General features: G+C 43.4%; 1 protein-coding gene across 5 annotated transcripts; it reads right to left on the bottom strand.

Annotated features, from left to right (window-relative positions):
* Positions 1-365: 365 nt before the first annotated feature.
* SERTAD4 (SERTA domain containing 4) lies at positions 366-19,042 on the bottom strand. Of its 5 annotated transcripts, none has more exons than XM_050951933.1 (4): positions 19,016-19,042; positions 10,459-10,650; positions 9,127-9,242; positions 366-6,032 (listed from the first exon to the last, which is right to left on the bottom strand). In XM_050951933.1, the coding sequence occupies exons 2-4, from the start codon at positions 10,631-10,633 to the stop codon at positions 5,274-5,276; spliced, it is 1,050 nt and encodes a 349-aa protein (XP_050807890.1). In that variant the 5' UTR covers positions 10,634-10,650; positions 19,016-19,042; the 3' UTR covers positions 366-5,273. The 5 variants fall into 5 exon arrangements, with proteins under 5 accessions (XP_050807890.1, XP_050807888.1, XP_050807887.1 ...); XM_050951931.1 differs by lacking the exon at positions 19,016-19,042 and adding an exon at positions 18,401-18,862; XM_050951930.1 differs by lacking the exon at positions 19,016-19,042 and adding an exon at positions 11,170-11,315.
* Positions 19,043-26,014: the final 6,972 nt, after the last annotated feature.

Here is a 26,014-nt window from a genome sequence, read left to right as displayed (position 1 = left end):
GGACTCATTGGCTGTTGTGAAAGATTCACATCTTTATAACCTCTCACATGATTCTTTGCAAGTACTTCTTTAATTGTGTTCTTCTACTGTCTATACTGCTAGGAAATTTATTACTACTGTTTCATACCACCGTGAAATAATTTTATCACTAAACTGAATATCCTGGATTTTATCTTCATAAACTAAGGATTGCTCTAGGTCTTATGAATTGCATGGAGATGAGTGGACAATATAAGAGAACGAATACATCTGAGCTCTTTAGCATAACTGTGATATTTATTTAATAAAAAAAAATCAGAGATTTCATAGCAGTTTAAACTGTCCATTGAAATGAATGATTCATTTTGATAAAATTTACCCAAGTTTCTATTCTGGACATTGTAAGCAACTTAAACCTGCATCAGAGTGGAGGGATGTATTAGCCAACCTATGCTGAAAGCAACAAGAATGTCTTGGTGAATCTGGCCTATTGATTTAATTCTCCTTTTAAACACTCTAGTCTTCCTGTATCTTTGAACTTGTTCATTGTATCTGCTGTGCAGAACTGGATCTTCCAATAAGTATGGCAGCGAAAGGCACAGCACTGACTAAAAGTTCAAGAGTTTGAACCAGAGGGAAATTTGATAAGATGGTAAATATGATAAAAGAGGGAAAGGAAGAATGACCATGGGTGATGAAACATAAGAACTTAAGTGTGGCCATTCTGAGTCAGACCAAGTCCATCTAGCCCAGTATCCTGTCTTCCAGCAGTGGCTGGTGCTAGATGTTTCAGAGAGAATGAACAGAACAGGGCAATTATCGAGTGATCCATCTCCTGTTGTCCAGTCCCAGCTTCTTGCAGGCAGATGTTTAGGGCTACCCGGGGCACATATTTGTCTCCCTGACAAACTTGGCTACTAGCCATCCACAGACCTATCCTCCATGAACTTTCTAACTCTTTTTTGAACCCAGTTATACTTTTAGCCTTCATGACATCCCCTGGTAATGAATTCCACAGGCTGCCTGTTAGTTTTGTGAAGATGTACTTCCTTTTGTTTGTTTTAAACCTGCTGCCTATTAATTTTATTTAGTGACCCCTGGTTCTTGTGTTATGTAAAGGGCTAAATAACATTTCCCTATTCACTTTTTCCATAGATGAAAATAGCAGTTTCTCTCGACCTTTGCTCTGGAGGGGATCATCTCTAGTAGTGAAAGGCTAGCTTCACTTTCCTGGCTCATTCAGCTTTTGCCCTCTCTGCTGAGACTGCCCTCCAGCTTGCCATTTAGTGCCACTTATGCTGGTGATTTGAGTGATATGGACACTTGTCCTCTGCCTATATTTAAATGCTTGCACTGCATGCACTTCAAACACCTAAACAACTGTGTCTCCGACTATTTTTTCAGGTTATCCTCATAGAAGTTGTACAATGTAAACTCTTTAACAAATGCAATAAGTATGAATGAAGCACAATAGTGTTACTGTGTATGTTTAAGAAAAGAAGTGCAGTACTTTTTTCAACTGAAATATACTATACATTTCTATGGGAAATGTATAATCTATTGGGAAGTGATCCTGGAGATAAAACAGCACTTTTATTCTTATCAACAGTAAAATAGACATAACAACAGAAACACCCTTGTTCCATTTCTATTTTCTGTTGTATTCTAAGACTTGAGATATAAGCATAGAATTGCCTGATGAAAGTCTCAGTGTTTTATAATGTTATATTCTATGAGTAAACTATCTTTTGGTGCAGAAGAAAACAATTCCTTGATAGATAAGAAGTTCTGACCAGTTCTCTCAAGCAGATAGACTGGTATCAAGTTGGAGAAGATGCATTAAGCTCCACATAAGACATAAAAGAGAAGGGAATTAATATGACCTTGGAAAAGAACCAATTGTTGGAAACTTGTGCTAGGAAGAAAAGTGCTTTGGTACTGAATAGTCACAGGGAAAAGACCCTGTCTGGTGTAGGTCCTTAGTATAACTTAAAGGACTACAAACCAAAAATGAAGCTACAAAACCCACTATGAATCTCTAAGCTGAAACTCATAACAATAGCTATAATATTTTTGACAGTTTACCCAGGTTGCTTCAGACACACTTCTCTTTTTCTCTTTAACAGAACAATAGCTCGTCCCTTTGAAAAACAAACAGGAATGTTTAGTACACTGTTGAGTTCTACATATTTACTTTCAGCATGTGTTATAGTTTATAAAGAAGGGTCAGGGGAAGACATCAAGGAACACTTAAATCCACATTGCTGTTCTCAGAGAACAGATAAAATAACACCATCTTTGTATAAATTCTGATACGTCTTAAATTTGTCCAACATTTAGACATGCCAAGGTGGTAGGTGGCTTAGAAATACATTAAATATACAGAGATAATTATAGAATTGTTTCAGATAATTCCACATTTCAATAGAGTGTAAACAAGACCCATAAACTAATACCACAGCGTTATGGCTTCATACATTGGATGCAGTTTTCTCAAATGGGCCTGACTGTCCAGAGTGCTGAACAAAGGGGACTTGATGGCATTCAGTACCTCACAAGTGTTCCCCACTCTGCATGACTGGGCCCGAAGAGAATTCTGTAAGCTGCAAAGTTTGGCCCAATTCTGTCTGTAGCTATACCTGTACAATCCCAAATTTCAGCCCTATGCCGCAAACAAACCTTTTACATTTGTCAGGCTATCTTAAAATTCTGTTCCAAAGTGTTCTAAAAATTGACAGTTTAGACTTCTGTATTGGTCTGCAGCTGTGGTAAAAGACCTGATTGTAATTTAAACCTTTTCAACACTGGAACGATTTGATTAAATGATATTTCCTTGGGGCGGGATTAGGGGAAGACTCCAACAGCCATTAAAGATGTAAAATCAAAATGAATTTTGGTCATTTTAATAAATATATACCAAGGAAACCTCACTTTACTACAACAACACATTAGCGTACAAGGGTCTAATATCTACACTTAAAACATCAAATGTTTATCAAATACTGAAAAAAGAGCAGATATTACTGGACTAACTGGTTATAATACAAGAAAATCAGCTTTTAAATAATTGGTCCTTGTGGACAAATGCCTAAATGATGATCCTACTCATACACTGTATGAATGAGATCTATATTTTATATTATTATTAATAATAAAAAAGCTTCTGTCTTGGAGAAATCAGGTGTAATCCATATTTTCTCTTTTTGTTGTTTGATTCCTGTTACAGTGATAACCCTTACAAACAAGCCGGTTTTGTCTTAGATCACTAAATAATGGTTATCTCAGTTTTTTGAAAAATTCCCTAGGCATTCAATATCCTTCCTGTAGGAAATACTGCAAATATTGAGGTAACTTTATTTAACTATGTATCTAAAGCAGTTGGCGAGCTTCCAAGAGTGACTAGGAGAGGTGTTGATGACAGATGCCCAATTTGTAATCTTGACTATGGGGTACACGTATTACCTGCCATAAAGAAAAATAATGGCAGGGGAGAATTAAGAGAGATTCTTTGGACTCCGTGGCCTACATTCTCAGAGGAACCCAAGGCAGTAGTGAATCAGAACCTGACTCTGCACTACTAAACTCCATAGGTATGTCAGTGACTTAAACGAGTGCCGGACTATACACTTAGAGTGAAATTTATCCCTGTGCGGAGGGCCAGCACAAGGTCTGTGCACTCCTTAAATCCCACTTACACCCAATTTGGAACTGGGCTGCTTCCATTCACAGGGGTGAATTTCATCCTTAGTAAACAATGGCCAGCATGAGCACAGCTAATTGTTCCTGAGGCAAGAACCAACGAGAAAGAGCTATTGTTTGGATTCACAATGTCCCAGGCAGGGACAGGCAGCAATAACGTGTCACCTATGGTTTGGATTTGGCTGGTATGCACAGCACATCCACAGTTGTCCAGGTGGGTGTGGAATCCAAAAATTAGGTGGATCCAGAACCCAGCATATTCTTAATCACCCCCTGAAAAATGTAATATGTATGTTTTAAAAAATGTGTATTTTAAAATGATGTACCTAAGTATGACCAAATTTTGTCTTTAATCATTGAAACTTCAAGCCCTGTTTCTCCAAAATAATCTTTTTTAAAATTAAAACATTTATTTCAGATAAACTCTTATCGCCACATTATTTATTAACATTGTGCTTTTTGTTTTGTTTTAAATCAACAGCAAAAGTCATAGAAAACCCCCACGTGCTTTTGCAATCTAAAAGAGAGAAATTATGCTAAACAGAATAAAGTATAAAGCATGCGATTGGTTCAAGAACTTCATTATATGGAAGATTTAAAAAAAAAAAAAAAAGAACCTCAGCAACAGACAGTTGCCATAGAAATGCTCAAGCATCTAGTGCTTGTTTACAAGACACGTCTCTCTATTGTTTCTTAAATCCCTTCCTAAGGATAGCAAATCAAAAAGCAATAGAACATCAAAAAGGAAGAATAGCAATGTTTGAATAAGAAGTCGAACTCAGTATTTCAAAGATTACAGGTTTCTAATAATATTGATCCATCCTGGGTTTTTTTCCGTTTAGGTTAATAAATCCCTGCTGCAGCTCGGATTTTATACTTAATTTTCACGCTGGCAAAAATTAAGATAAAAGGTAAGGCACCAAAACACCTGCCCTGTATAATAACAAACCACCATAAGCCTCATTATTACAGCTGAGCTGAAAATGTGCAAGTGATTGAGCTGTATGTGGTATTTCTGGTTAAGAGCCCATGAAAAGGTATTTCCTCACAATACATCCTATCTTGTCAGGTGTACAAACCTGTTAAATATGTGAATTTAACAGTGTCAGTATGAGAGTGTAGAAACTGTTTAATCCCAGTCCATAGTATCCAGTCTTTTGTCACAACAAATATTGTGTTACAGGAAGCAAAGCACCCTTGCTGGTAATATCAATTTGTTTACCAAACATCTAATTAATTGGTAAACATAATGGAGGTTCCTCTTAATTAATGGCAGACTCCATGTGGGAGGGCATATATAAAAGGATATGTTTTCCTCATCTGGTTTTATTGGTATTTTCAGTAACAAAAGCTAAACTATAGTTGTAAGCAGTAATTCAACTGTGCTCTTTATGAAGTCTCCATATTTATAAATAGCTCACTGATGCAGATCATACAGATGCTTTATGCAATCTGCTCTCCAGTCATTTAAAACTATATGCAACATTTGTGGCATGATTGTATCAGTTGTACAAAACTATAAAAAATCCATTCCAAATAAAATGTTGATAGATAACATGCTGTGCATGCTTCAAAGTTACAGCAAAAAAGATGGGTCATATTTTACTTCCTTTGCTGCAGCACATTTTATTACTTGGTAAAGATTCCTTTTTCCTTAAGGACTTTTTCCAAGATTCATTTATGTTGCTCTTGTCATTACATCCAGTCTCAAAATAATCATAAAATTTGCCTTTACATTCAAGAGCAAGGTCGCCTTTCATAGGTTCACAGTTTAGAGTGATACCAGCTCGATCAGTTTCCTTATCTCCTTTCTCATCATTTAATTTTGCCTTTTCCTGATTACCATGAGACTTGGCATTAGTAATGAATATTTCATTAGCAAGAATCTGGTCATCACGCCTGTAAACGGGGGCACTGTCGATGCCATAATCCACCTGGTGGGAACAACTTGGCAAAGATATAGGGGAGGAGGAGGAAGAGGAGGAGGAGGAGGAAGAAGAGGAAGAAGAATTCTCCCCATTTGTATTAACAGAGAAGGGTACATTTAAATAGTGACTGCCACATTCTTGATAAAAGCAGCAAGAATGGAACTTTTCACACTCCTCTTTTGCCATCCGGAGACGTTTTCTATAAGGACAGTCTTGAGTCATAAACCACTCTTGTGATGAGGGACCACCAAAAGAGCAAGCAGAGAAGCACCAGTTGTTTTGCATGACAATTTCTCCATGGATTCTCTTCATCAAATTGTTTATGAGGACAGATCTCCGTAGGTAGACTTCAGGATCATCAATAAATTTCAGTTTTTCCAAAGACATGTAAAGAATGTGTGCCCGCTCCTCAAAAGCAGAAACTGTCTGAAAACGAAAGAGACAGAAGAGGCAAAAAAAACGGATTAGAGTGTTTTGCTTTATGTAATAAGAAGCATGTTAAGCACCCTATCGGCAGTCTGTAAAGCCAGCTAACATTTTGGGTGGCCCAAATTTCCTTAGGGATCTCAGCTTGGCCTCTGAATTTGTGCACCCATGTGTTGAGGGACCCTATTTTTCATGGCCAGAATGTCAGATGTGCCCCCATACCGGGGAGACAAATAGCTAAGTGTTTGATATGTGTAGGCAAACATTATTAGCGTTCACAAGTCCAGGCTTTCGAGTGACCAAACACTGGATGTGAACAACTGGCTCTTTAGTTGCATCCTGTGTAAACTGTAAAGCTACTGTGCAATTTAGCTGAAATGTTTTAGCTGATGTGGTTTTTTATGTGACTAGAGCAGGGATCAGGCCCTAGCCACTGCTGGGCTTCACCAAAGCCACCAGACTGAAGGGTGGCTTCCTCCTGCATGCCCTCCATACCAAAGGCCTGCTAAAGTTTGCAAGGCAGCCAGTAACAACAGTGCAGATGGAACAAATGTCAGAACTACCAGTGAAATAGGCCTCCACAATAGGGTGACCAGATGTCCCAATTTTATAGGGACAGTCCCAATATTTGGGGCTTTTTCTTATATAGGCACCTATTACCCCTCACTCCCGTCCTGATTTTTCACACTTGCTCTCTGGTCTCCCTACTCCACAATGAGAAGTCTCTATTAGTCAAAACGCTTTTACCGCACTATTGTGTAGAAAAATGTTGGCAGTGTGGTAAAAACAATCGAATATCACTGCGGCATCTGGAGTGCAGCTGTTGAGCTGAGTACTACACTCAACAATCCCTGGGTCTAGTGGGAATGTGGCTGGGCAGGAACAAGGTCAGGAAACTAGAAGAGGCTGGGGATTTATGGAAAACCCTGGCCACAAGCACACAGATTTGCTCTCCCTTCTAGGCTCCTGCCAGGATTTCCTTCTCAGCATTGGCAGCATGGCCAGGTTACTACTCCCAGGAGGCCATGGGCTCTGCTCTGTGACCCCTACTATGGGAATCAAAGTGCAGAGGGGTAGTGAATGTTACTCCCAGTAGTATTAACTAATTTCTATTTTTAGCACAGAATGCAATCTGCCTAGTTGTGGAGAAACACATCAGGCTGCTCTAATTCCCACCATCTGCAGGAGAGGCAAGTTATATGGGCCTGTGGTGCCTGGACTCCAGCAAATTCAGAGCCTGTGGGGGCCTGGCTCCGCCAATGTTCGGGCTGGGTCTCTCCCCCGGCCCCAGCTGCTGCCCCCACATGCCTCCCCAGAACATCCCTGCTGCTCTGCACTGTGCTCCCTTGCTGGCCTCTGCTGGCTACAAGGGAGCGGTGCTGGGGGCAGGCTGAGGCGGCTGCTACATCTGTGGAGGGAGAAGGCGCATGGCAGCCCCTTCTCCCCCCAGCAGGAAACTCCGAGTTGACTCGAGGGGAGGGGGGCTTATCCTGGCTGGACCACCTGAGCAGCAGCATGCGGGGAATTGGGTGAGTGTCGGGCCAGGGAGGGAGGGTCCTGGGCCTCCCTCTCCCCCAGAGCTCACTGCTGCTGGTGGAAGGAGGGTGGGGAAGCCCTCCACTCTGGCCTCCCATCCCAGCCCCAGGGCAGCCTGCCTGCTGCACCCCAAACTCCTCATCCCCAGCCCAGCCCCATGCCCCGCACCACCTCCCACACCCCAACCTTCTGTCCCAGCCCAGAGCCTGCACCCAGCACTCAAAACTCCTCTCACAGCTTGAATAATTGAAAATTGGTACTCTGTAATGGCTGTTCTAGGGTCATTTTGAAATGATTTAGTAGTTGCTCTGCATTTCCAAGTGTGAAGCTATCCAGAGAAATCACCAACATAACTGGGATCCTTCCTCAGTAAGGAGCCCATGGTATGAATGGGAGACTGAACTATCCTCTCACCCCTAACGTTTGCCTTTCTGGGTAAAGGTTCAGATGCACTACAAGGTTCTGTGGGGAGCTTGCACTGCCTCTGCCCTTGTGTAACTCACACACACATTTCTTGGGTGTGGTGTTCTGTCCCATTTAGTGGCACCAAGACAACTTAGAGAACGAGTACAAATCTGCTCTTGAACCTTAGCTAACAGCCACATGGTTTTTAGTTCATGCAGTGGAAATTCATGCTCTAAGCTCCATAAGCCCAGGTTCTATTCTGCCCACTGATGATAACCAGCGTTACACTTGCTTGAACTATTCTATAGACGGAGAGAGGACTCCAATCTCCAGGGCTATCTAAGTGGTTCCTTTCACAAGCACTAATTCAAACAGATTTTACAGTAAAAGAATATATTGGGGGAAGTTTATCTAGATCTCAGATACTAAATGTACAATCAGCCATGATCCAGCAAGGTGCAGGGCAGGGAGCTCAGTACCTTGCAGGATTGAGCGCTTAATGAGCAGGAGCATAAACAGTTTTCTAAAATCTCCCATGAATTGTTAAACATCAATGTATATTGTCGCGTGTCAAATGTAAGCTACAACCCCACCCAGGCCCCTTTCTAGAAAAGAAAGATGTTGTTTGGGTTTTTAATTCATTTTGAGTTGTTAGGGTTTTTATTTTATAAGTAAGATTAAATTTTGGAGTAGAATATATTCCCCTTTCAAATAATTGTTTCTATGTAGGATTTATACATCCACTGGGGTACGTTGAGTCTAGCAATCCTGGAAAAAGAGTACTGAAAAAATGGGAGAGCCTGGAGCTTACTTTTGTTAAATTTACATTATGCATTTTTGGTGTGTAAACTCCAGAGTAACCTCTGTAAACACAGTTTAACTGTTTATGAATAAAACCTGTGAAAAAAGTAAGTTATTCAGAGTGTTTGTATTTACTGTTATTATAGCTGAACAAACCCCTTTGTTTCTTAAACTATGTGATGACAGTAATAATAAAATACAATAAAAAAAAGTGTGAACTATTTGTTTCTATGCAAACAGCTGGGTTATTCTCATAATTTGGGTGGAGTATTTCAACTTCTGGAAATGAGTCAAGCAAGTGTTACTAAGTATTTGAAATGCTCAGTAAAAAAAAGTCTATTAAAAAACATACTTTACGCGTACAGCTGCTGAGTGGTGGATGAAAATCCTCTTCTTCCACATATTTCCTTTTAAAGTATGTGATCTTGGATGTTGTTATAGGATTTGAAATTCCCCTGTAATGTGATCCTGTGGGTAATAAATCAGATATGACAAATGACATGTGGCTTGCCTGAGGTTCTCCAAACAAAATACTGTTCATTTCCTTTCTCACTACAGGATAAGTCTACCACATTTGTTTATATATATTTGTAGTGATCAAAAATAAACTTTTTACCTTACTAATAAATAACTCATATGATGCAATAGCATGGGCAATTGAAGGTCAGTCTGATAGACACTATAGGACATTAGCGCATTTGGCATACTTAGATATTCCCTGTATATTTTTCTTTAATAAAACTTTCATTCTGAATTTACAAGCAGTCCAACAAGTAGTGGCATTCACCAGTGCATCATGTTCAGATTCCAGGGATCATGAGTTACAGAAGAAATTTTATTTTACAGTTGCTAAATATATTCCATACTCCTGGAAGAAGATTTAGTAGCTTAAAATAATTTTTCAGAAGTGGATCATTTTGTGTCCTAGTGTAAAGCCAGAAATGGATATGTAAAAATACAACAGACTGTAGCATAGATCAGATATACTCAACAAAAGGTAAGAGTCTGTTTCTACCTTTCATGATAAAAAAGGTAAACATATCTTCAGACAAATACATTTTATAGCATCACTCATCATTACTCAATACTTTATTAACTGGCACACAGAATAGTTACAATCCAATTTTTATAATATTTTATCTTCACAAAAACTAAATTAAGATGGCCATGCTTGGACCCCCTTCTCTTACCCCATCCCGCACCAAAATAGACACAATCTCCATCCTGTTTTGGCCAATACATGCCATGTTATAATAGCCAGTTATGTGCAGGGTTCCTTAAAATCCATAGAAAAGAACTGACAACTAGCCAGAACGGTATGACTTTTATCCCTTTGGAGAATGACTGTAGTATAGTATTTCCTGGGCCACATTCCTCCAATCTATTCATATGTTTACACAGATAGTGAAACGGAAATTACTGTCAGTTTAATGTAGCCATCTATTTCCCCCCAGACATTGCTTTAGGATGAATGAAGGCTGTGCCAGATAAATTGCTGCATATAGAAGCTGGTTCGAGCGGATCCAGTTCTCTGCCAGAAAGCACTGGCTTCTTGAATATAGTCAAGACAACACTAATAACATGCGTTTTGCCCAGACTACTTATCCCGTAAGGGTACTGACACCCCACCCCCACCGTTTGGCCACTCGCTTGGCTGCCATAGAGAGGCAGAAGGGAGCCATACCTGCCAGAGAATGACATGGTGCCCTGTCTCCCTGCTGCTGAGCCTGGCTGGGATCCGGGGGGCTAGTCTTGCTGCCACAGTGCGACTCCCACAGAGTCTGGTACTCTGCGATCTCGGCAGCTCCTCCCGAGACAATGGGATCGCAGAATCTATGCATGGACAGCACCAGAGTCATTGCTGAGCGCCAGAGACCTGCAAGCAGAACACAACAGCCAGGTCAGCCCGAGCAGTCCTGGGCAGGGGCGAATCCCCCGGCACCGCAGAGGAGCGCGCCTTTCCAGGAGGGACTGTCACTTCTTCGCCATCCTTTTCCCCCCCCCCCCCTTCGTCCTGCCCTCCTTCCACTGCCTAGCCGGGTGCTCTCTCACCGCGTAATTACGCAGCCCCCAAACTCTCTTGTCCACACCAGTGTAGGCTCTGTCTTGCTGCAGCGGGCGCGTCCAGCTTGGAGCGTCTCTTCTACCAGCTCTCTCTATCCCAGTGCTTATTGTTCTCCGACTCCCTTCCCCGGGGTCGGTGGATCCAGGTGCCTTTTAAAATTACATTTTTAATCCTTTAGCGGGAAAAAAACCCTCTACTAAAAAAGAGTGACCAGATCCCACGCATGGAAGATCCCTCCCTCCTCTCCCCGAGAGCCCCCTCCCCCATGCACAGATCCCCTCCCCCCTTCCATGGAAATACATCAAACGAGCAGATCCAAACGATGCTCACAGATTGTATGTAACAAATCAGTTCATTCGCTTCCCATGCTCTCCTGCTCAGCAGCCCTGCCTCGGCAGCCACATCGCGCGCGGGTGTGTGTGTGGTAGGTTTGTTTTCTGTTCCCCGGCTCCCAAGCGAAAGACACAGAGAGACTTAGGTAGTTGTTTCCACTAGCCCCGATCGGACTGAACTGGATCTGCCTCCAGTCAAAACACTGTGAGATGAAGACAGAAAATTGGCTCCGGTTTCAAGCCGTGAGTTGCAGTCCCACAGGAGCCAAGCACAACATCAACGGAGCAGGCAGAATATTAAGCAGGAGCGGGGACTCCAGAGCCAGCGCCAGGCAGCGAGCTGCCTCCCAGTGCAAGAGCAAAGCGAGCGAGCGAGAGAGCAAACTTCCTGAAAGGGGCACCGGCTCAGTTCACTTTCCCCAGTTCACCTACTTCTCTTGGCACTGGAGTACAGAACAATGACCCGAGACACCGCCTGCCCCCCCTCCTCCTCTTCTCTCCAAGAAACTGGAATTGAGTTTCCTCCTCCTGCGTGTCTCAGGTCGGTGCTACAGAAGGAAGACAAGGTTCCAAGGGGAGGCCGGTGGGGAATGGGGAGAGGGGGCTGTGGTCCCAGCAATTAGAAGTGCGAGCAATTAAATTCTGCCTGGCTGGAGAAAGATAGCAGGGGCAGCAGAAGTGAGCGATTAAGAAAAATAAATCATTAACATCTGTCAGATACCTTCAGAATGCACCCGGAGTGCCACTTTCTTCAGAAATGGGCAAGTGCTGGCTTGCTAGATAACTTTAGATAATGTTTTCACGCCTCAGCCATACCTCGATCCTGTTACCCTTACTCAAGCCGAAAATTTACATTCGCTTCGAATTGAATAGTGGGAGTCGGATGGGATTTCAGCTAAAGTCTCTGGGAGTTTTGGCTGAGGAAGGACTACAGAATCCAACCGTAAATGTGCACTTTCAACTTCCCTCTATGAAACCAAATTATCATGTGACTTGGAACTCTCTCAGACACGGGGAAACATACAACATACAGAATACTTTTAGTTCATATTCTCATTGGTTGCTTATAAGTTAAGCCTTTCTTTTTCCTGGAGAAAGAAACAATGGCCCGAGAAAGCATGGCCCACGACCTACTAGCCTTGTAGATTACATTATATCTGTTAGTTACTATATCTTATTTATTTACCATTAGAGTGCCCTCACATGGACAGAGTAAGAGTAATTCTGTCTCACCCAGGACTGAGAACCAGCTAAAAATCAAATATATGCTACAGAAAAAGATTATGCTGTCATTGGAAAGCACCCATGAACTGATCCACTCATTAATGTGCCCTGAGCAGTCACTCACAGTTAGACATTAGTCTCCTGATGCTGGCACTATGTCAAGACTTAGCATTTGTCCTTAGAGAAAAGAGGATGGAAGAGACCCTCTGCTGCTTTGGAGAAGTCGAGATTTCTTTGCATGTAATAACGTCTTATAAATCAGCATCTCTCGCGGATGCCTTTTTCTGACGGATGTTATTATTAGAATAAAATTTGGAATAGAAGTTTTCTGTCCTGCTTTTTTTAAAACAATATTTCATTTCAAATTGGTCTTTCTGTGTTTGAGCACAAACACACAGCACACACGGACAGACGAACGAGCTGGGCGCTTCCTGCGCAGCTCTCAGAGTAGAAACAGATTCATCTTGAAAAATACAATTTTTCAGACAGTTTTTAAAGTAAATTAACTGTGCCTGCTATTTAGAACATACAACATTAATAGACGCAAGTTGGTTTAACTTTTATAAACAGCTACTGTCTATGAACAAAATCTGCTCTCTCTAACATTTTATAACATCATTAAAAACAAAGCATAAAGAATAATACATAGCATTTAATCTGTTGATCTCAAAGTACGTTACAAAGATAAGTGTCACTATTCCCAATTTCGCAGCAGAAAAACTAGTTTACATGCATAGAGGTTGAAGCCCAAAATTTCAAAAGGGGCCTCTAATTTGGGGTGCCCTTACTTCCCACAAGTCCACTTGTCTTAAAAGAGAGTTGCGGTTACTCAGCACCTCTGAAAATCAGGCTCCAGGGGTCTAAAATTGGATCCCAAATCAAAGGTCATTTCTGAAAAAAGGTTTCCAAGCACCAATTTCTGCCATGTTTACTCAATATAAATAATACCTGACTGCCCAAATGGGACTTCAGTGTGACTGCTTGCAGGTTAGGATACTATTCATCACGATTAAGGGTGACAGAATTTAGTCCAAGTGCTTTACCAGTCGGACAGCAAATCAATGGCATAAGGAGAAATAGAACCCAGGTCCCCTTGTCGCCCAGTCACATTCGCAATCCATTTACACTACATTATTATACGCAATATCTGGATTCAATCCAATGCCCATGTATTTCATTGAGACTTTTCAGAACGTATGAATGGTGAGCTTCCATTAACACGGGTGGCTCTAAAAGGATAAAATATGTATACCTGAATGCACACTACTGTCACTATATAAAACTGCAGCAAAAGGGCTGACATTTAGGGCTGAATTCCATTTTTTAAAATTCATTTTGGAGCTTTGTGTGGGCTTCGGTGGCAGTTTTTATTGAACCCAACCCTTAATCCGTAGGCGACCACAATTTTTCCACGTTGCCAGCCAAATGCATGCAGCAGGAGGACACCCTGAGGCACCTACAGCAGCCTGAAGGTTAAAATGTCAAACTGTTTCTGCATGCAGTTTTATATAGTAAGACTACTATACATCGCTACTCTATTCCATTTGCTAGAATTTTCACCCACTATTCCTTCAGATTCATTATGATGTTAATGAGAGAACTCTAATGATACCATTCACTTTACAAATCTGATGCAATGTCAATGAAAAGGGCTCTTTGTACAGTTCTGGAATGCCTCTAAAAACAGAAGTTACATTTCAAATGTTTGTTACAATAACGCTGCAGGTCTCACTCAGATCTATAAAGACAAAGAGATAGAGGCTGCTCCAGTCTTAACTCCTGAGTTTGTCCTGCTTGGGTCTCACTATTTACCATATATTCTGTAGCAATCCCATAGTATAGAGGCATGCTTTAAGGACAGGACGGCATTCTAAACACTGTATCGCCTTGCTTTTCCTAGCTGGATTAAACAATTGTTGAGCCATGTACTTAGGAAATAAACTTGCCCAAATATTCTGGCTGTACCTCGTTATTATTTAAAATTTAAATTGCTGTGGCATCCAAAAGCCCTATTGCGCTAGGCACTGTCCAACCACCTGCAAACCATAGTCCCTGCTGAACGGAGTTTACAATCTAAGAAAGCAAGTGCCAGACAAAGGGTGGGGAAAGAGAAATACAGTCAAATATATGCAGTGTTTATATATACATTTACAAAAGAACAGAAACAGTGTAAACGAGTCCCTCCTCATGTCAGCTTAGCCCTTATGAATTGGCTGCTTTTTTTGTAGGCAGCAGATATGGGCATTGGAGAGGGGTGTGAAGAAGGCAATGGAAGTGCCCTTACAGCTCAGGCAGGGAGGGCTTTCCATGTGTAAAGGCAGATGGGATGCTCATGTGAGAAGTTGGCACATGGGTAAAGCAACGCTGGCGTCATTGTTGGCGTGGGGGAGAGACGCGGCAAGAGAGGAGTGGAACGGTAGGGGGGTCAGAGTTGGGAAGGTCTGTGAAGGTGAATAAAAGAAGCTTGAACTGGATGCAGGGAAAGAAGAAGGAGACAGTAGAGGGAGTCCCCGTGGTCAGGACAGTGAGCAAGGGAGCTGATCTCTCAGTAGCTGTGTTTGAGCCGCTCAGACTGGAAGGATGTGGGCGTCAGAAGTCTGAGTGGGCGGAAGTTACAGTAAGGAAGATGGGAGATGCTCAAGGCCTGGCGGACACAGCACGATGAGGATAAGTATTAGGAACGTTATGGGCGCAGCAGCAGCAAAGATTCGTCCATAGCCTAGATGCAGCATGAGAACGGGAGGAGTCAAAGAAGATCCCTAAGTTAAGGGTTTGGGTGACAGAGAGAATGGTTATGTTATCCCCAATGACCGAAAATGAGTCAAGCGGCTAGGGATTGGTCATGTTAAATTTGATAACAGCGAGACTTCCAGGAAGAGAGCAGAGACACACGTCAAGATGTGAGATTGCATGGAGAGAGAGAGGGAAGGAAGATCTGCCGTACCTGCTCCTTCTTTGTGATTATTAAATAACAATATATAGTAGCATCACAAATATACGCCGTGTTTTACACATATAGATTCAGAGCTGGTCCCTACACTGGCCAGCGTTCCATCTAACAAACAAACAAAAAGACACAAGGCAAAGTACTTGCCAACGGTTAAGGTGAGGAAAGGTCCATGGGGATTATTAATGAACAGGAATAAGCAGGAGCTGACTGAAGAGGTTAGCTGAAGGGGAGAGAGAAGATGCTTCCCAGATCAGAAGGGAGACTTATCTCAGGCAGAGGCAGTCTCACAGAAGGTATAAAACAGAGTATGGAACAAAAAGGTAAAGGGAGAAGTAAAGTGGAAGGGAGAAAAGTGCAAGGAGGAGAAGGGGGAGAAGGAGAAAATGAAACTAGAGATGTAGATGGGAACAAAATGATTCAGGGCCTTGCAGATGTGTGATTTTCCATTCATTCATACACATATTGCATTGGAAATGTAGCTAAAAGCTGCTGGGCAGACATATGCATGTGCCAACAGTAGTGACAGAGTTAAGTCAGGTCTGAAATATCTAGACTGCCAGAACAACAGATCTACACGCCAACAGGGTCAATTCAGCTCTTCATCCTTCTGAGGTAGATAAACTACAGACGTGCCAAGTCTAGTAGTTTTCCCTGTAGTTTTTGGCCCTTAATTCAGGGAAACTCAAGCAATCCACTATTTTTTTCTGATGCCGGACTCCCAGCTCAGTGCGGGGGGGAATTCACATGAAAGCAGAGAGTGATTTGTGTGTTTTAAGAAATAGCTCTGGCATGAAAATACTTGTAAATCATCATCTGCTTCCTTGACTTCTCTCCTAATTTAGATTATTCAAATCCAGATGCTCCAGTCTCTCTCACAAGACCTAATTCTAAAAATATTTTCTCCCATCTTTTTCAATGGACAGGTCCCTCAGATTTATCATTTAATCCCCTTCCTCCCGGAATTTTCCTATGGCAACTTCTTGGAGGTACATTTGGGGGTTTCTTGGGGCTACTGGTTTGTTCCCTGAGCTTAGACAGCAAACGGTTCTATAGGAGAAAAATTGCACTTTTTGGATTTTTGATTTTTCAGTGTATGACCTTAATATCTTATTACCACTTATTTTAAGAAGCTAGAACACAACTGTTTTAAATGTTTTGACTTACTGCATTTCCCTTTGATATTTTGGGGTTAATTACGTAGTGCTAACAGATACTCCTCCCCATCCATTTTCCTACTACATGTCACCATGAAAGAGACGAAAAATGGCAAGAACAACTTTTTAAATTATTTAATTATTGGGATTTAAATAGAGTATATTGTACCTTTCAGGTGCTCCCTCCATTTGTGTGTAAATATTTCCCCACTGGGATTCATTACTGCTAAATTTTAATATAGGAAGGCATCTGTTTATGATGGTCTGGATTTATGCAAATATATGACAATGTATGCAAATTTGTGACTTTTTTGTCAGAGGATTTTTCTTCACACAGCGCACAGTCAACCTGTGGAACTCCTGGCTGGAGGATGTTGTGAAGGCCAAGACCATAACAGGGTTCAAAAAAGAACTGGGTGAATTAATGGAGGATAGGTCCATCAATGGCTATTAGCCAGGATGGGCAGGGATGGGTCCCTAGCCTCTGTTTACCAGAAGCTGGGACTGGGCAACAGAGGATGGATCACTTGATGATTACCTGTTCCGTTCATTCCCTCTGGGGCAGTTAGCACTGGCCACTGTCAGAAGATAGGATACTGGGCTAGCTGGACCTTTGGTCTGACCCAGTAGGGCCATTCTTATGTTCTTATGATTTTAGCAGGTGAAACCAGATTCCATGAAGGCTGTTATATACTTCTTTTCCCAGATGAGCCCTTAAAAACCAAGGTCCTGCCTATTTTATGACAACAGTAAGATTCCACGGTAATTTGTTAAAAATAAGAACAGATGTTTCTTCCAATGTTCTCAGCTGAAATGTCCATTGTCCTCTGCCATATGCCTCACCACCACCACCCCACTGATGGCTGCCTGATTCTTCCAGGTCCATAGAACCCCCCGCCTGCCTCCACTGAAGCCCAGGGAAGTTTAGTTTGCAAAACACTTTGGGATCCTGCGTGATGAAAGATGCTTCCGTTACTGCAAACTATAATTAATGTTATTTTAACGTAAGGTGGGTTTTTTTGTCCTTAGTATTTCTAATTAGCTAACCTTTGTAAAGTCTGTTGTAGCTGAAAAAGTGTTAGACATTATTATTATTACTGAAGTAACGGAAAGAAAAGGGGTCAAGCAACTCTGGATGGGTTGACAAAGCAAAGCAGTTTAATATCACAGAGTTCCAAAATCACAACACGGTTCTCTTTATTTATTCTTTAAAGACGCACCAATTAAAATTGCTTTCCCAGTTTGCTTTTCACTCCAGTGCAGCAGTACACGAATGTCGCTGGCACCATAATTAGATGTTTTATGGGATTAATTATATTGCCTTCTTCGCTTTTGTCCGCTGAAAAAAGTAAACAAAAACAAAAAAAAAGTGTTTTGGAACAAAGAGCAAGTTGTCTTCTTTACTGTGTGCTACCTTCCACGAAGAATAAGAGCTATTATTATTCTTTTACAAGTTTCCTTCTAAGGGAAATAAACACCAAAGGTAGGATTCCAAGGAAATGACTCACAAATATTGGCAACAGGCTTCGAAAATTGGATCCAGTCTTCGCAAAAGCCTGTAGCAGAATACTAACCCTTTTGATTTCAAAATAAACGTTTCAAATAGGAGATGAATATCAGCTGTGTGTGTGTAAGGACATGGAGACAGAAACAGAACCCATTTTTCATGTCTCCCCCGCCTCCCCCATCCCCCCGGGGCATGGCTTCTGATGCCATTTTTAGCTGAAAGCTGGAGATTTTTGATGTTTGACTTAGTCATCCTCGGGGGCGGGGGGGAATGAGATTGAAGCCCACTTCTCGCAACGTGTTATATATAAACACCTCCGACAAGTATTGCCGGATGGAGAGGGAGGGTGTCCAATGGCATCGCTTCTAAGTAGCATCCAATATTGAATACCTACCTCCGCATGCGGTGAGTTAAGGGGAGAGCCCGGAGTCTCCCAACTGCCTTTCCTGCCTGCTTTTAAGTCGGAGCCTTAATAGTCCGGTTCCAGATTTTTGCTCCTTGTGTGAAATTCTCCGGGCAGTGTCTGCGAGGTGCCAGGCTGGACCCATGGCTGGTGGAAATGCACCGCTGTATTTGAGAGCCTCGGAAGCGCTCTTCCCCCGAGATCTAGGTGCCTGTGTTCCCCGCAAGCTGCCGAGGGGCTGGGCTGGGCTGTGATCAGAGAGTGGCCCGAGCTCTGCGGAGTCGCCCCTGCACTCGGCGTTCGCTCAAAGCCCGGTTCTGCTGACATGCCGGATCAGGAGCTGGCAGGTCCCGCCCCGGTGGATGCCGAGCGCCCTTGGGCCCCGGGGCAATGGCAATGGCCCGCCAGCCCCCAGACACAGCGAGCCGCGGGACGGCGGGAGATGATGCCCCAGCTCGGCGGGGCGCTGGGAGGGAGCCAGGCTCGCGCCTTTCCCCTCCTCGGGTGCCCCTTGCAGCCGGTCTGCGGCCCCAGGGCAGGCTGCGCAGCCCCGCTTCCAGCCGGGAGCTCGCCAGGCGCCGCGCGCCATCCCCGAGCCCTGCTTACCCGCGCGGCTGGCCGGGCAGAGGCGGCGGCGGCTCCCACAGGCTCCCGACGGCCGCTAGGCGGGCCCCTGAGCGCCCTCTGCTGCGCGCGCCGCCTCCGGCTGCAGGAGCCCAGCGCGGCGCAGGCCTGGCCCCCGGGGCCCGCGCGCTGCCCGCCTGCCGCCAGGCTGGGAGCGGGGCCGTGACACGCGGGGCAGGGAGCCGGGCGAGGGCAGCCTGGGCCCCGGGCGCCGGCAGGGACAGAGACTTGGAGTCTCGCCTCTGCGGCTGCCCCGTCACCCCGCTGGGCGCGCGGCTCCCTCCCCGCCCCGCGCGCTTGGCCGGTGTGGTTCAGCGCCAGACTTGCTGGGGCACCGCGGGGAGTGTCAGTGTTTGTACTGCGGGGAGGCCGCCGCGCAATAAGACCATGCAAATACTGACCAGTTCAGCTGGAAATCTTGGTGTTGCTGGAAGTTAAATTGCAACTGGGGGGGGGGGGGAGCAGGCCCCCCGGGGAGAGGAAATGCTACCAAAGCTTCCTAAAGACACAACTTGCCCCCTTTTCAAAAACCAGTTCGTGAGCGGACAAGGTCCAGGGTGGGAAGACCTGGCAAATAAAAGAACAATTTAGCCTAAGTTTTTAAATAAATAATCCAGGGCACTGCGCACAGCTTGACCTGCGGTAACTCACTGTTAGGTACATTGCTACATATTCGTTCGGACTTGAAGAACTCACAGAGCTCTAGCTGCCAAAGCACTTGTACACAAATAAGTGGCTATGATATTTCTTCATGAATATTATTTATTATTTGTATTACTGTAGCACCAGGAGCCTAAGGCAGGGGCCCAGATGCCATTGTGTTGGGTGAATGTACAAGCCCAGAACAAAAAGACTGACACTGTTACTGGTACTGTTGCTTATTACGGATATAGCACTTTTCATCTGTAAATCTCACAGTGGTTTACAGAAGAGGGTAAGTACCATTCTCCTACTCTCATAGAGTGAGGGAAATGAAGAGTAGTGAGGTTTTAAGGGCTTGATTTTTCACCCATTAAAGTCATTGATAAAATGCCCACCCACTGAGTTCAGCTTTGCAGGGTCAGTGACCAAGGGACTTGACCAAGATCACACAGTTACTACTGTTTCAGATGTGTAAAAGCAACGCTTCTCTAAAGCACCAAGAGTAATTTTTCTTCTTAACCAGGTACCTCAGGAATATGGACCTTGAAAAAGTCAGACAACTGAGCAAAATCAAGGTAGAATTGCTAAAATGATCTAATTTGCATACTTATTTCTCAGGTGTTTAAAATATAGTATCATAAATGAGTTTTCTATGCCACTTGTAATGCACACATTCTAAAATGTTGGTGCACTCTCACGTTGATAAGTGATTTTATTTTTTCTTAATGCAAATACAGTTAATTAGATAAAAGCAACAACATTCGATAAGTTAAAATAATTTGTTTTGTATCATAGAATCATAGGGCTCGAAGGAATCTCAAGAAGTCATGAAATCCAACCCCCTAGATCCCAATCCTCTTTATAAGTACCCTTAGCATATTTGATAGCTGTTAAACTCCTCCTCAAACTTCTTTCCTCAAAACTAAACATGCTCAGTTTTGTTAACCTTGCCTCATAGATCAGGTTTTCTAAACTTTTCTTTTCTTTTTTTTTTTTTTTTTTTGCTCTCCTCTAGACTATCTCTAATTTGTTCACATCAGTCATAAAGTGTGTGGCTAGAATTGGACACAGTAACCCAGTTGAGGCCTCTCCAGTGCCAAGTGGAGTGCGACAGTTGTCTCCTATGTCTTATAAATGACACTCCTGTTAATATGCACCTCAGTGATATTAGCCTTTTTCTCATCTGCATCACCCTGTTGACTCATATTCAATTTGTGATCCACTGTAATGCCCAGTTTCTTTTCTGAAGTACTGCCAGTTATTCCCCATTTTATAGCTTGCATTTGATGTACTTGTAAGTGATGTACTTCACACTTTATTGAATTTCATCTTCATGGGCGCGCCCGGGAGGCTAACCCCCAGCCCCTTCCCTTCCCTTGTGCCCGAGGCCCCCCACTTCCCTTCTGCCCCCCCTTCCCTTCTACCTCCCCTCCTCTGCAGGAGCCCAAAGCACCCCCACCACAGCCGCCCGAGGACAGCTACACGGGCCACTGCTGGAGCAGCTTTGCAGCCAGCCACACCCATCAGCTTTGGTGACACCTGGCCAGGGCATCAACTTGCTCTTTGTCTGTGAGAAACAGGTTTACCCACTCTCGAGGTTTGTCTGGTAAACATACTTCAGTTGTGATTTCAGCTTATGTTTATAACTTTACATATAATGTTGCTGCATACATTTAACCATGATATTATTGACCAGTGAGTTATTAGTTTTCAAATGGTACCTTAACAAGGCATATTTTATACAAAGATTATGACAATAGTGTGCCGGGTGTGAATACAGAGGTGTATTCTGTCACACCCACCGTATAGTAATTTAATCTTGACCACATTTCCCTAGTTTGCTTATGAGAATGTTGTTTGAGACTGTGTCAAAAGCCTGAGTAAAATTAAGGTATACCATGTCTACCATTTCCCCCCATCCGTTAAGTGAATAACCCTGTCAAAGGAGGAAATTAGGTTGGTTTGGCATAATTTCTTCTTGACAAATCCATGCTGGCTATTCTTTATAACTGTATTGTCCTCTAGGTGCTTACAAACTGATGGTTTAATAATTTGTTCCAGTATCTTTCCAGGTATCAAAGTTAGACTGACTGGTCTATAATTTTCTGGGTCCTCTTTGTTCCCCTTTTGAAAGATAGGTACTATCTTCTGCCCTTCTCCAGTCCTCTGAGACCTCACTTGTCCTCCATGAGTTCTCAAAGATATTTGCTAAAGGTTCTGAGATTGTTTCAGATAGTTCTTTAAGTACCCTAGGATAAATTTCATCAGGCCCTGCCAACCTGAATACATCTATCTTATCTAAATATTCTTTAACCTGTTCTTTCCTTATTGTGGCTTGCATCCCTTCACTTCTGTTGTTAATATTAATTGTGTTGACTGTCTAGTCACCATTCACCTTCTTACATCAGCCTTCTTGATGTCAGCAGTTATTAGCTCTCCTTTCACGCTGAGGACCTACACTTTCCTTCATCCTCTTTTGTTCCTAATGTATTTAAAGAATCTCTTCTAATTGCCTGTTATGTTCATTGCTAGGTGGAACTCATGTTGTGCCTAAGCCTTTCTGATGTTGTCCATACATACTTGTGCTGTTATTTTGTATTCATCCTTAGCATTTTGTCCTTGTTTCCACTTTTTGGATTTTCCCTTTGGATTTTCAGGTCATTAAAGAGCTCCTGATGGACGCATGTTTGTTTCTTACCATTCTTCCTATCTTTCTTCGCATTGGGATAGTTTGCAGTTGTGCCTTTAATATTGTCTCCTTGAAAAACGGCCTGCTCTCCTGCACTCCTTTTTCTCTTAGATTTTCTTCCACTGGGACCTTATCCACCCGTTCTCTGCATTTGCTAAAGTTTACTTTTTTGAAGTCTATTTTTCTCATTCTGCTGCTTTCACTCTTTCCTTTCCTTAGAATCATGAAATCTATCATTTCCTGATCACTTTCATCCAAATTGCTTTCCACCTTCAACCAATTCCTCCTTGTTGGTCAGAATTAAGACTAAAATGGCTGTCCCCTACTTACTTACTTTCTGAAACAAAAATTTATCCCCAAAACATTCCAAGAACTAATTGGAAATTTTGTGTTTTGCTGTATTACTTTTCCAACAGATGTCTGGGTAGTTAAAGTCTCCCATCAGTGAAAGGTCTTATGTTTTGAATATTTCCATTATTTGTTCTAGAAATTCCTCATCCACCTCCTCTTCCTGATTTGGTGATCTATACTAGACATTACTATGATGTCTCCGCTATTGTTTCCCCTTTTATCTTTACCCAGAGACTTTCAACTGGTCTGCCTCTTACCTCTTTCTGGACTGCGGAACAAGTGTCTATATTCTTGATATATAATGCAACACCTGCTCACTGTTTCCCTACCTGTCCTTCCTGAATAAGCTATCCCCTTCTATACAAATATTCCAGTCATGAGATTTATCCCATCCAATCTTGGTGATACCAGTAAAATCATAATTTGGCTTTGTCATAGCATTCTTTCTCAGATCTGAACCTTAGAGTTCAGAAAATAAGATACTAGCACCTGAATCCTCTAAGCTTAATTACCAGCTTAGATCTGATAGCACTGCCACCACCCAAAAATATAGTGTTTTGGGGCACTCTGACCTCCCCAACCTTCCCTGGGGACCCCAAGAACCCAGATCCCTTGGGTTCTTAAAACAAGGAGAAATAAACCATTCCCCCCACCTTTCCCCCTCTCAGAATTTCCCTCCCTGGGCTATCCTGAGAGATACTGATCCACTCTCTAAATCACCATACAGAGAAGCATCTCCCTTCCCTTCCACAAAGAGGCAAACAGATTCAAGGAAAACAGAGAGAGATTCTATCTCTCCCCCTCCCGTCTCCCCCACCCGTCCTGGTGAGTTATCCCAATCCCCTGGAATAAAACAAGGGAGACAAGAAAAAAAAAATCAATCAGGTTATCTAAAAAGAAGGCTTTTTAATAAAAGAAAGGAAAAAGTAAAGGATTATCTCTGTAACTTCAAGATGTAAATATTACAAGGTCCTATAGCTTACAGACACCAGAAAGAGACTTTCCCCAAAATATTCCCAGCAACTACACATATAAAAGTTAACCAGCCAGATCCACAATTGCAAATAGAGTAAAACAATCAAAAAGCCTAAACCGCCTATTTTTACTTATTATTTGAAAAGAAACTTAGAGAGCCTGTAGTAATGTCTGGTCTCTCTCAGACCCTCCGAAAGAAGACCACACAACGGACAAAGAACACACACAAAAGCTTCCCTCTGCCCAAATTTAAAAGTATCTTGTCTTCTGATTGGTCTTCTGGTCAGGTGTCCCATTCCCTGCTTGTAACCCTTTACAGGTACAAGAGACATTAACCCTTAACAATCTGTTTATGACAGGCTTATGTATTAATACTTCCAGGTCTTCCTGTTTATTCCCCATACTCCTTGCATTTGTGTACAGATGTTGAGCCGATTCCCCCACTTACTTCCCTCTTCTCTTTCCTCTGACGCAATTATAAATTTCCATATCGCCCTGTCACGAGGTCCACTCACCCTGCTAGTGGTGCCTCCTCCTGGTTGCTCTGGGGATTAGCTCTTTCCAGGTGCCATACACTCCTATCACTGTCTCTTCACTTGTGTTCTCTCACCGTGCTGCCTCACTAGCTCCAGGAGCTGCAGCTTCCTCTTTGTGACTTGACTTTCCAGCCAGGTTGCTATAGTCCTTCCGTTCTTGGGTATCAAAATCTGTCCCAGGCAGTCTGCTCTCTGCTGTGTGGTTCATGCCACTTCCCCAGTGGCTGATAGGAGAACCCGGACCTGCCCTCTACTCTATATTCAGCTCAGGGGCCCTCTCTTCAGCACGCAAAGTCTGCCCTACTCCATACTTTGTTGCTTTTCCCCTGAGCCTTTACTACCTTTTTGGGTCCCTCCCATGCTCTGAGTTTGCCAGCCCAAACTCCCTCCTCCCAGGGAGTAACTGTAGGTTACCTATCCCAATAGCCCCAGACACACCTCACTTCTCCCACGGAGTGACTGCAGGCTACTTCCCTGCAGCCTCCTTCTGCTCTCATCTCCAACGCTTTATACCGGCCCCTCCTGTGCATGTGCAGCTGAGCCTCATTTGATCAATCCTTGCTCCCTGGTTCCTCCTCCAGTTTCAGCCTGGGGAGTTAAATGGCCCACCTGGCCACCTTATCCCCTCCAAGTTGTGTATGGAGTGGACACCCCATCACAAACCCACGTCTAGCCTCCTATTAAGGCTTTTTTGTGCTTACCTGTGGGCTTTTGTTACTTGACTCCTTTGAACCCAGTTTAAAGCTTTCCTCACTAGATTGGCAAGTCAGTGCATGAATATGCTCTTCCCTTTCATGGTCAGGTGGACCCCATCTCTTCGCAGTAGTCTTGCTTCCTGGAACAGTATCCCATGGTCAAGGAAGCTGAAGCCCACCCATTGACATCATTTGTGCAGCCATGCATTCATCTTCAGGATGCATGTGTCCCTGCCTGGGCCCTTACCCTGAACTTGGAGGATGAATGAGATTCCTTTACCGTGCTCCCAGAGCCCTGTAGTCACTGCTGTTTCATTCATGGTCAGGCCTGGCAGTATCATTAGTGCCCATGTGGATGAGCAGCATGGGGTTGTGATCTGAGGGATGGATGACCCTCAGAAACCTTTCTGTTATGTCTCAGATGCAGGCTCCCAGCAGGCAACATACTTCCTGCGATATCATGTCAGGTCAGTACATGGATGCCTCCATCCCCCTCAGAAGGGAGCTCCTGGCCACCAGCACCTTATGCCTCCTCCTCTTGGGTGTGGTGGCTGTGAGCCTCCCAGCCTTAGAGACAGATGGATCTTCCTCCTCAGCAACTGGCATCTGCTTCCCTCCTCATGTTGCCAGTACAGCATACTGGTTCTTGAATGCAATGGATGGGGGACTGACCTGTGGGTGGGAGGTGGAGCCCTGTCTACACCCTCAACTGGCTAACAGCCAGTCCCCTCCCCGCAGAGCAGTCAGTTGTTCTTCCTCCTCTGTTGCTTCTGTAGTTGGCCAGCATCTCCATTCAAGATGTTTCCATGTGCATCCTGTCGATGAAATCCTCATGCTCCTGGATGCTATGCAGACAAGACAGCTCCTCCTGCAGCTTTCTTACCTCTTCCTGAGGGACTTCACCGACAGACACCTCTCACATGGGGTGGTTTCCCCCTGCCTGGCTTTCTCCAGCAGGGACATGCAGGCTGCAGTCACAGCAAGTCAAGATCAGGGCCTGGGTGGAAACCTCCAGTAGTTTCGTGAGTTAGCTTCCACCAACAATGTTGTATAGCATTAAATGGTGAGCAGAGGCCACTCAAGACAATGTGCT

Source organism: Gopherus flavomarginatus, chromosome 4 (genome assembly GCF_025201925.1).
Source record: "Gopherus flavomarginatus isolate rGopFla2 chromosome 4, rGopFla2.mat.asm, whole genome shotgun sequence".
Lineage (NCBI taxonomy): Eukaryota > Metazoa > Chordata > Testudines > Testudinidae > Gopherus > Gopherus flavomarginatus.
Note: the sequence above shows the minus strand (reverse complement) of the source record. Positions and strands in the feature narration are given on the sequence as shown.